Source organism: Marmota marmota, unplaced genomic scaffold, assembly GCF_001458135.2.
Source record: "Marmota marmota marmota unplaced genomic scaffold, marMar, whole genome shotgun sequence".
Lineage (NCBI taxonomy): Eukaryota > Metazoa > Chordata > Mammalia > Rodentia > Sciuridae > Marmota > Marmota marmota.
Window position 1 is genome coordinate 5,829,880 of NW_026000093.1, and position 11,182 is coordinate 5,841,061.

Here is an 11,182-nt window from a genome sequence, read left to right on the forward strand (position 1 = left end):
GAGCCTGGCGGTATGGGGGGCTCGTCACGCCTTGTTCGGGTGCTGCCCTTTGCCATCTTCGCCAGGCTCGACGAGGAGCAGGGCCGGCGCCAGTGCGTGCTGGTTTTCCCACAGCCCGAGGCCTTATGGTGGCGGGCGAGTCGCCTTTACACGCTGGTGCTGGGCTTTGCTATCCCAGTGTCCACCATCTGTGCCCTCTACGTCACCCTGCTGTGCCGACTGCGTGCCATTCGGCTCCACAGCCACGCCAAGGTTTTGGATCGCGCCAAGAAGCGAGTGACCTTCCTGGTAGTGGCCATCCTGGCCGTGTGTCTCCTCTGCTGGACGCCCTACCACCTGAGCACCGTGGTGGCGCTCACCACCGACCTCCCGCAGACCCCGCTTGTCATCGCTATCTCCTACTTAATCACTAGTTTGAGCTACGCCAATAGCTGCCTCAACCCTTTCCTTTACGCTTTCCTAGACGACAGTTTCCGCAAGAGCCTCCGCCAGCTTACGGTGTGCCGCGCGGAGCCCTGAGGACCCCCGCGCGCGCCTTGTTTCCCCACCAGCCTTGCTAGCTCCGGTGGGTCCAGAAGTTTGACAATTTGGTCGCCAACAGGCTTTCCCGGAGTCCTAGGGTTGCAGATTCTCGGGTCCCACCAAGACCTAGTGACTAGGAAGCACACTGGCTGCGCCCGCAATTTGAGTTGACCAAATCTTCAGATGATGATGAGTGTGAGGACCACCTCACACTCAGTACGCAGCCGAGAACGCGCACTGACCGCTTCCTAAAGCAAAACCGCAGGGATCCACACCTGAGCTTGGCACAGCGACCCATTAAGTGTAGTGGAGAAGGGAGGTATTATTGCTGGAAATCGACCCCTCTTTCTCTTCCCCGCGCTCCCCGCCGGGCGATTTGCAAACTGAGAAGAGGGTGTCGCTGGCGCCCCCACGCGTTGGCTCAGCGCTCGCCTTCAGCAGCTGTCTGCTTTTTGTTTTCTCTTTTTGCTCTTGCTGCCTAACATGGCTTGGTAGCTCGTTCTCGGCTTTATCCTTTGGGGACTAGGGCCAAGGCCCGCTCGTTCCGTGCCCACCCCTCTGAAATGAGGACAGCAGCTAAGGACACCTGTTTTTTTTTTTTTTTTTCCGTCTCTGAAATACGGAAACAACTGCTGTGCACGGCAGGGTGTGGATGGTGCGTGTGTGTGTGTGTGTGTGTGTGTGTGTGGTGTGTCCTGGGTGATATGGGATGAAGAAGCCTGGAGTCTGGCGGTGACTGCCAAGAATAGTGATTCCAGCTCCCTGTTCCAGGCCTTCGTCTTTGCCTCTCGGGGTTCCAACCCCTGATCTCACCTGAAAACCTTCCTTGACTCTCGCTCTACGGGAACCCCACTTGCCCTGGTACCAAAGTCAGGACCGGGAGAAGTAGCCCGGGAGCGAGGTTCCAGCGCCCCCTTGAGGAGCTGGATGCCCAGCCCTGAACGTCCTGAGCTAGGTATTTGCTGCTGTGGAGCGCACCTGCTAATGGTTCTTTACACACTAGTCATTACTGCTTTCTGTCAAGGACTTAAATGCCCCCACACCCCTTTGCTCCAATTGGTCCAATATAACTTGGACTAGTTTATTGTAATTGTTTGTGTAAATGCTGTTTTTCTGGACAGAGAACTGTGTTAATATTATATATATATCCTTATCTCAGAAGTTGCTGTAAGGATCAAAAGAAATCAGAAATGTGATCTGCTTTCTCCTTTGTTCTGTTTTCCCTCACATTCCACATTGTTCTCGACTTCTCTCTAGGGAAAGAAAATAAACTGAGAGGACCAGAGGTCTCAGATTTCCCTTGATAGGACACTTTTCCACATTCTACAGGAGTTATGGATCACCTGTGCTTTACTCCTTAGTCCTGGACAGTATCTGGTAATATTCTGTGCAAACTTGGTAAATATCTGGTTTTGGTTTCACAAGGGAGATTGGTCAGGAGCTACTTACTTATATCTCTACTTATGGGAGACAAAAGCAGAGGAAGAGAGAGGATTGACCTTTGGGTAGGCCAGTTATCTCTAGTTAATTTCAGAAGTGAGGCAAAATTAGCCAGACTCTGATAATCCATGACAGAGTTTTAAAAGGTATTGTTCTTTAGAATGAATTCCAAACAGGAATGAAAATTTCTAATTACATGTGAGAAAGTGTATTGCCAAGAAGTTTTTTAAAAAATATATTTTATGAAAATTTATTTATTTATTTATTTATATTAGTTACACATGACAGTACAATGATCTTGACAATTCTGCCAAGAAGTTTTGTTTGCCTAGCTTGACTGGTATTTTAAATCAAATTCTCAATTATTTAAGTTCAAAATACCTTTTAAAAATATATGGAAGAGAAATAATCTACCTTGCGTGGGGTAAGTCCAACCCCTAATTTTGGCAAATGAGAATTTGTTCCTTAGGTCTTAAAGTTATTAGGAACATTGAGATTATTCCTAGCTATCAGGTTAGAAAATATAAATTTAGACACTTAACTGCCATGGGTGTGAATAATAGTGATTTTTTCATAATAAAGTTTTACATCTCTAATGCATTTTAAAATTTGTTTTGGTTGTAGATGGCCACAATACCTTTGCTTTATTTTTATGTAGTGTGGAGGTTCTAACCCAGGGCTCACATGGGCCAGGCAAGTGCTCTACCACTTAGCCACAACCCCAGTCTCTCTAATGCATTTTGAATAATGACTAACATGGCATTTGAACAGAACTCTGATTGGTGGTCTTCAGGGGCCTTTTGGAGTCTTTGTTATTATCTTTCAAATTTCGAGGAAACATTCTACAAGTTTTCTTAAAACTCAGAAAATTCTTTTATGAGTCTCTGTAATTGTTCAAAATTAAAGTTTTAAACTTAGAGTAACTTCTACATTATCCACCAAGAATGAAGTAGACATTTGCCCACAAACACAATCAAGATCATCTGGCTTTGAAACTTCAGCTGTCTTCACGTACTCAGTAATGGATCAGAGGGAGATTCAAGTGATCCACCTGTCCACTGCATCATCCCTACTGTAGATGGGCCTGGAGCTGTCTTGGGATCGATGGACACGACTGTTAGAAAAATACAAGGCCTGGCATTGCTGTAGCGAGGCAGGGGTTGGCAGCCTATTATGCATGTGGGATTAAATAAGACTCAGTTTAGTTTGACCTTGGGTTTGTAAATCACTGGATAAATTATTGTGTTAGCTATAGATTATTAGCCTTCATATGGGCAGGTAGGAATTGAGACTATATGTCTATAGAGTTCCTTTTTATCCATTATTTAATAGGTAGAATACATATGCAAATAAGTCATGGAAAAGTGAAGTTGATTTACATTGTATTGCAAAAGTTTTAATTCTGTGTTGAATTCTTGCAGTCTTTGTGTAAACTCTAGGTTTTTTTTTTTTTGGCAACTTCTGGTATTTAAAAATGTCTGTTTGGTTTTACTTAATTTAGTACAGTTGCGTAATGTTTTGTGCTTATGCTTACTCTTGAGAAATTCGGACTCTGCTAGTCCATTGTAGAGGAGTTCAGTTTAAAATAAAACATTTGGTGTTGTTAATGAATATTCTGTTTCTTGAAAATATGGGACACATAATTTGGTCACGTCAGCATTTATGTGCTATTGATTTTTTTTTAAAGACTGTCTTCATGGAAAAGTTATCTAATGAATAGGCAGTGAATAAACAGAAATATTTGACAGGACAAAATTAAGAATTCACGCTCCCCCTAACTCTTAATTCAGTAGATTGCGAAAATGATGCAAAGCTGTCGATTGACTGAGATACCTGATCTTAAGTTGGTCAGGGAAATTTCATTTATTGAATATTTGAGCAGATATGTAAAGGGTGAGAAGCAAAAAGACATATTTCTTAAATTATTAGCACACATCAAGCATTGAGTTAGCAGTACACATAGGCATGTCCAAAATTTGTACAAGGTACAGAATCTCACTTGGAAAACCCCACGAACTCACTGTGAACTCTCCTTTCCTCAGAAATGTGCTGAGAAAACAATAACAACAAACAAAATCCATGATGGATAGGAATCATCTGTGCTTATGCACATTAAGAAAGAGATCAGAGAAATTCTGCACACAGCTTTGGATCTGGCACTTTGGTCCCCATTTTACATATAAAGAAAGCAAAATAGAAAGAAGTCGTTTGCTTTAGCCAGGTACACAGAGACCAATCAAGACCAATTAGAGAAAAACAGTAGTGGAGAAAAACACAGAGCTATCTGGTTCCTATTCTAGAAATATCACATCCTATTTTGGCAGAGATGGACTGTAATGTACAATTTGGAAATATCAAACTATAAAAATCAGATATCTGAAATATTTAATGGATCAAGCAAGGTACACCTACTATTCTATCACAGATATCAAAGGAGGCTCTAGTGGGCCATGACCAGGAGCATTGTTTTGTGATATCTGAATCCTCTAATAAAAACTGTATGGCCAGTGGGGCAGAGTATTGCACCCTGTAATTCCAGCAACTTGGAGGCTGAGGCGGGAGGATCAAAATCAGCCTTAGCAACTTAGTGAGGCCCTAATGATAAAACTTCAGGGCTGGGGCTCTACTCATGGTGGATTGCTTGCTTAGTATGTGAGAATTTCTGGGTTTGATTCCCAGTGTGTGTATGTATGTGTGTGTGTGTGTGTGTGTGTGTGTGTGTGTGTATATATATATATATATATATATATATGAGAGAAAAATAATAAAACTTCAGCCCTAGCTCAGAGCCTTACAAGCCATATGGCTACATAAAAGTTATATAAAAATAAAAATTTATTGAGCAGAGCTGTCTATGTTGAGCAGATATGTAAAGGATGAGAAGCAAAAAGACACATTTCTTAAATTATTAGCACACATCTAGCATTGAGTTAGCAGTACACATAGGCATGTTTAAAATTATATATATATATATATATACATACATACATATATATATATGCCATGTGCATTGCCATTTCCAAGTCTTATGCATGCAAAGGTGTGTTAGTCAGCTTTGTGTTGCTGTGATCAAAAAGCTGGACGAGAAAATTATGGAGAAGTTTAGTTTGGCTCATGGTTTCAGTGGCTTAGTCCATCTTGATCAGATTCATTGTTTGGGGGAGCCAGAATTGAGGTGGAGCAACATGGCCCAAGGGCCCAGCAGCTCAAGGCAGGGCTAGGAAGTAGAGAATGAGTGGGTAAGAGGCCACAGCAAAGATAAACCCTTCTAGGGCATGCCCTCAGTGACCCACCTCCTCCAGGTGTGCCCCACCTGCCTACAGTACCACCCACTCAGTCCATTTAAACTAGGATGGAGTGATTAGATCATAGCTCTCATAATCCAATCACTTCATCTTGAATATTTCTGCATTAACACAGGAGCTTTGGGACACACTTCATATGCAAACCCTAATAGGAGGTGAGCTCCAGATTCACTGTTTATATAAAATAGATTGTTAGTGGTGCCCCTGTTTTATATAGAATAGTTTTATAATGGTGATATTGAATTTCAGGCAAGGTCCAATTTATTGTTTATATCAAATCTCATATGGTTATATCATATCACATCACTTAAAAGGGGAAAAAGATGAAAAAAGGGAAGAAAAGTTAAAACGATACATTTTTAGAAACTATTAGAATGGATAAATTGGATGTATCCCATAATTCAGAACAGGATTTCTCTTTTGTCAAATATTGCCTAGCAGCAAAAGCAGATTAATTCCTTACTAGTGCCCTGGGCTGTGCTACTGCACAAGAACATATGCTCTAGTAGGCCACGTCCAGGAGAATTGTTTTGTGATATCTAGATCTTCTAATAAGAGCTGTGTGGCCAGGTGGGTGCAGTGGCGCATGCCTGTAATCCCAGTGACTGGGGAGGCTGAGACAGGAGGATTGCAAGTTCAAAACCAACCTTAACAACTTAGCCAGGCTTTAATCAACTTAGTGAAAATAAAACATAAAAACGGCCAGGGATGTGGCTCCGTGATTAAGTACCTCTGGGTTCAATCCCTGGTACCAAAAACTAAAACAAACAAACAAATCTCAAAACTGTGTGGTCAGAAGGTCATTCTTCCTTTATTCTGAGGTGTCCAAAAACCAGAATCAGTGACTACAAAAACCGGCCCACCGCACACCCCAGAGGAGTAGATTGATTCACTATTGAATTGCGTGTTACTCAATAATGTGGGAGAGACTGAGTATTTCCAAACATGAGGGGCCTATCATTTATGAATGTTAAATAGTAGCAACAAAATGAACATTTTAATGATTCTTCCAGTTGGCAAAGTTCCTTACTATAAACAGCAACAAGTTATCTGGTAGTGGAGAAAAACACTAGCCCTTTTTAGTCTGTGTGGTAAGAATGAAGCAATCAAGTTAGAAAAGATGTAAATATCTACAACCTATGATAATACTCAACATATTACCCATGTTCTCCTAGTTAATGCTCTTTTGGTTCCTGTAACCCCTCCCTCCTAATAAGAATACCACTCCTCTTGCTACATTTTTACTTGTTCTCTTTACAAAGGAATTCCAGGGCTCCTAGTTAAAAGGGAGTTTTTCCAGACACATAGACCAATGGTAGACAATAGAAAACACAGAGATAAAACCACATGGATTCAGTGATCTGATCCTTGATAAAGGTGCCAAGAACACATTGGAGAAAGAATTTTTAAACAAATAGTAATGAAAGAACTGATTATCCATATGTAGAAGAATGAGGCTAGACCTTTCTCACCCAGCACAAAGTCAACTAAAAAATGATTCAAAGACCTAGGAATTAGGACAGAAACTATGCAACTCCTACAGAAAAACACAGGGTCAACACTTCAGCATATAGAGGGAGGCAACGATTTTTCTCAACTGGGTTCCTAAAATTCAGAAAATAATATCAAGTATTAATAGATGGGATGGAATGAAATTAAAAAGCTTCTGTACAAAGGAAGCAAGAATGTGAAGAGAGAACCTACAGAATGGGAAAAAATCTTTTTTTTTAGCCACTCTTCTGACAGAGAATTAACATCCAGAATATCTACTAAAAAAACTAAAGCCAAAAAAATTAACAAGTGGGCAAATTAATTAAATAAACACTTCTCAAAAGAAGAAATACAAATGGCCAACAAATATATGAAAAATTGCTCAATATCATTTGCCACTCGGGAAATGCCAGTCCAAACCACACTGAAGAGTTCATCTCTCTCCAATTAGAATGGCAGCCACTGGAAATACAGACAATCATAAATGCTGAAGAGGATGGTGGGAAAAAAATGTTGGTGGGATTGTCAATCAGTACAACCACTATGGAAATCAGTGTGCAGGTTCCTCAAAAGACTAACCTGGAATCATCCAATTATCCAGCTATGCCACTCCTCAGTGTTTGTCCTAAAGAATTAAAATTATCATACTATAGCAATACATGCATATCCTTGTTGATAGCAGCTCAATTCACAATAGCCAAACTATAGAACCAGCCTCCGTGTCTGTTAATAGATGAACTGACTAAGAAATGTGGTATATATACACACTGGAGTTTTATTTAGCCATAAAGAAAATGAAATTACGTAATTTGCAGGAAAATGGATGGAATTTGAGAACATTGTGTTGAGCAAAATGAGTCAAAGTCAGAAAGTGAAGAGTCGTATTTTTTTTCTGGAAACTAGAGGGGAAAAAATAAAAAGAAAGTTGGGATTCCTGAAAATTGAAGGGAGATCAGTAGAGGAGAGGAAAGGGACCAGGTGGAGGGAAGAGGAGTGGGAAAAGAGAAATATTGGGAAATGATATTGGCCAAATTATATTGTTATATTGTGTGTGTATAAATAGGCAACAACAAATCCCACCATTAAGTACAACTATAAAGTACCAATGAAAATATGGGAAAAAAAGAAGAAACTTGTTCTTCACAAGTGACGATTAAATGAAGATATTTTCTGATAAGAAAAAAAGGGGGGAATTTTTCACATGATTTTTAAAAGAAATTGCTATTTGGGTTTATCATATTGCTATTATAAAGAGTACAGTATACCTTTAAGCTTTATTTAAAATGCAAATACATTTTAAGTGTACCAAGTATGATAAGTAGAGAGTTTCTTATGTTTTTTTTTTTAAATGCTTCCGGTTGAAAGGAAGAATATATCTATATAAATTTTGTATTTTTTTTAGGAATGATAATAAAAACAATAATCCATTCAATTTTTAAACTTTTATTTAAAAATTTTGAGCCCAATTTTTGTTCGAATTTTTATCTGACATAGTTAGATTTTTTTCAAAGGAATACATATACATGATTTAAAGTTTTAAACATGATTGTACTAAAAGACTTACTATAAAACCTACAGCTCCATGCCCAGTCCTTTTAGCCCTGATTTCTTCTGAGAGCTACTTTAACTATTTATTCTGGGATTAAGTTCCTATCTCAATTTTAATTCATTAATATCAGACATGGTTGGGAGGATTTGGTAGAGTTTGGGCATTTTTGTAAGATAGTTGTATTCAAGGGGTTGGCCTCTCCATTCTGTTTTCAGACTTTCACTTCATCTCCCCCTGTTTGTTCTAGCACTTGGTTGCTGTCTGCTGCAGTGTCTCATTCCCTGTGTGAAGCATAGCTCTGGGGACCTCTCTGGGCTGTGAACTCTCCTTCTTTGGCAAGGTGTGGGGAAGGGCTCATCCAGATGTAAGAGTCAGACTTGGGAGTTTAACCACTCCTATTCAAGCTTTCCTTCAGCCTCCCTGTGAGTGACCCTGCAGCTTCCCCCTTCAATCCCCTGGGTGGTGCTGTGGTCTCTTTGGGGGTGCTTTGCAGGCAAATCAAACTGGATGAAGTTGGGCATGACCCTCTAGACATTTCTCCTTTTTGTTGCCCAATACCTTTTCTTCTGCTTACCAGTCTCTCAAAATTGATTGATATCTCTCACCTATAATCTCTTATCCAGTTTTCTTTGTCTATTTTTTTTAAAAAAATGTTTTACCTTTTACTGTAGTAGGGTTTTCAGAGAAAATAATAATAAATATTGCACAAATGCCATAATTTAAAAATGGAATGTATATAAACAGACGTGTATATGTATAATAGGTCTCAGAAATTTTTAGTAAGGGGGCTGGGGTTGTGGCTCAGCGGTAGAGCGCCTGCCTATCATGTGTGAGGCCCTGGGTTCTATCCTCAGCACCACATAAAAATAAATAAATAAAATAAAGATATTGTGTCCAACTACAACTAAAAAAATAAATGTTTTTTAAAAAAGTTTATTTTACATTAAAAAAAAGAAATTTTTAGTAAGCCTTTTTGTGAAGAACTCAGTAAAAAATCAATTACTTAAAAGAAGCTTAGTATATAAAGATAGATATGTCATTCAAATGTCATGAAATGTCTGGGAATGAACTGATACATTTAAGCAATCTAAAATATTGGAGTTCTTTGACAACAAGCATTCTAATTCTTGGAGAAATTTATATGTATCTGTCAAGAAAGCATAACCCAGCTGGGCATAGTGGCATATGCCTGCAATCCTGGCAGCTTGGGAGGCTGAGGCAGGAGGATGGCGAGTGCAAAGCCAGTCTCAGCAACTTAGTGAGGCCTAAGCAATTTAGCAAGACTCTGTCTCTAAATGAAAATATAAAAAGGGCTGGGGATGTGGCTCAGTGGTTAAGTGCTCCTGGGTTCAATTCAAGGTACCAAACCAAACCAAAACACCCAATCTGGATCACAGAATGAGACATGTGGAACAGTCAGGCAGATGACATATATCTCTGTGAACAGGAGAGTAAATATGCTCATTATGGTTTGAATGTATCCCCCAAAAGTTCACCTGTTGAAAACTTTGTCCCTAGTACAGCAGTATCGACAGGTGAGACCTCTATGAGGTGATTGGATCATGAGGGCTCAGTTCTCATGAGTACATGAAACCATTCATGGATTAGTGGATTAATGGATTATTGCGGGGGTGGCTTTGTTATAAAAAAAGGGCTTTCTTTGGCTTGTTATATGTGTCCTCTGTCAAGTTGTGACCCAGCAGTAAGGCCCCTGGCAGATGCTAAGCAGATGCCAGTGTTATGATATTGGACTTTTTAATCCCCAGAAATATGAACAAAATTCCTTTATAAGATACCTACTCTCAGGTATTCTATTATAGCAACAGAAAACACACAAAGACAGCTTATCATCACATACCACAGAGATATGGGGCATTATTATGGTAAATGCTGAAAAGCCCAATTTAATTTTATTTTCTCACCTAACACCAACAACTGATTTGGCGTCTGCTTTTAACAGATCTCATTCAGAAGGTACCACTTTTTCTAGCCTGATTATTCTTTAAGTTATAGTTTATAATAATAATAATTAGCTAATATAATTGAGTAACCAATACCAGTTACTAAAGTATCAAAATAGTTTGTTTAGGCTCTTGGGAAAGAGTTTTTTTTTTTTTTTTTTTAATTCCTTTGCCTCCTTGGTATGCTTCAAAGTTCTATTTTTTCCCTGCCATAAATATAAATAACTTGCTAAAACAAACATCTTTCTTGTGAATAACAGTTTATGTTCAATGAGCGAAAAAGAAAACTGGTTTAATTAATTCTGTTTGCTAGTCTCGGTAGGGGGAGCCAAGCTGATAAACTAAATCTATAGGAGTTACTTTATTTACTTTCTTTTAGTCAAGGCATTTGTGAAAAGTGGACTTGCCTGCCACCTTAAGGAAGGATCATGCACAAACACAGGCTTTGCAGTCACAGTCAAACTAGCTTAAAATCAATCAATCAATCAATCAGAGAATGTCCCTATCTTAAAACCTCAACAAAGAGAATCTTGACTTTTTTTTTACCCCCCACACTTGCTGGGGTTTCCATCTTCCTGTAGGTTTTCTAACCATTGTTTTTAGTGGCATAATATTTCACAGAGATTAAAATGGGACTTGCCCTTTCTATGTTGCTATTCCGTTACTGTTCCTGTTTTAAGTGTTTCTTTTTTCTTATTAAAACAATAGGTAGGCATTTTATCTTTGTTGTTTTTTAAATCCTTTCCTTAGAGTGTGCTTAGAGTGGACTTTTCCCTTTATCTTCTCACTTTTAATCTCTCCTCCCACAATTCCCTCCCTTTCTCCTGTCATTTGCATGAGGTTTCTCCCCAGCCAAACATCTGCTGCTGCAGAACATGGCTCTCCATTCACTTCCTTTTTTTCCCTCCCCCTCC

The 11,182-nt window shown here is 39.4% G+C and overlaps 1 protein-coding gene across 1 annotated transcript in view; it reads left to right on the forward strand.

Annotated features, from left to right (window-relative positions):
* The window catches only part of Npbwr1 (neuropeptides B and W receptor 1), a 1,877-nt gene extending 777 nt beyond the window's left edge, over positions 1 to 1,100 (forward strand). The window contains exon 2 of the mRNA XM_048782855.1: positions 29 to 1,100. Within this exon, the coding sequence (XP_048638812.1) occupies positions 29 to 519 (491 nt within the window). The 3' untranslated portion in view covers positions 520 to 1,100. The remainder of the gene's footprint in view (positions 1 to 28) is intronic.
* Positions 1,101 to 11,182: the final 10,082 nt, after the last annotated feature.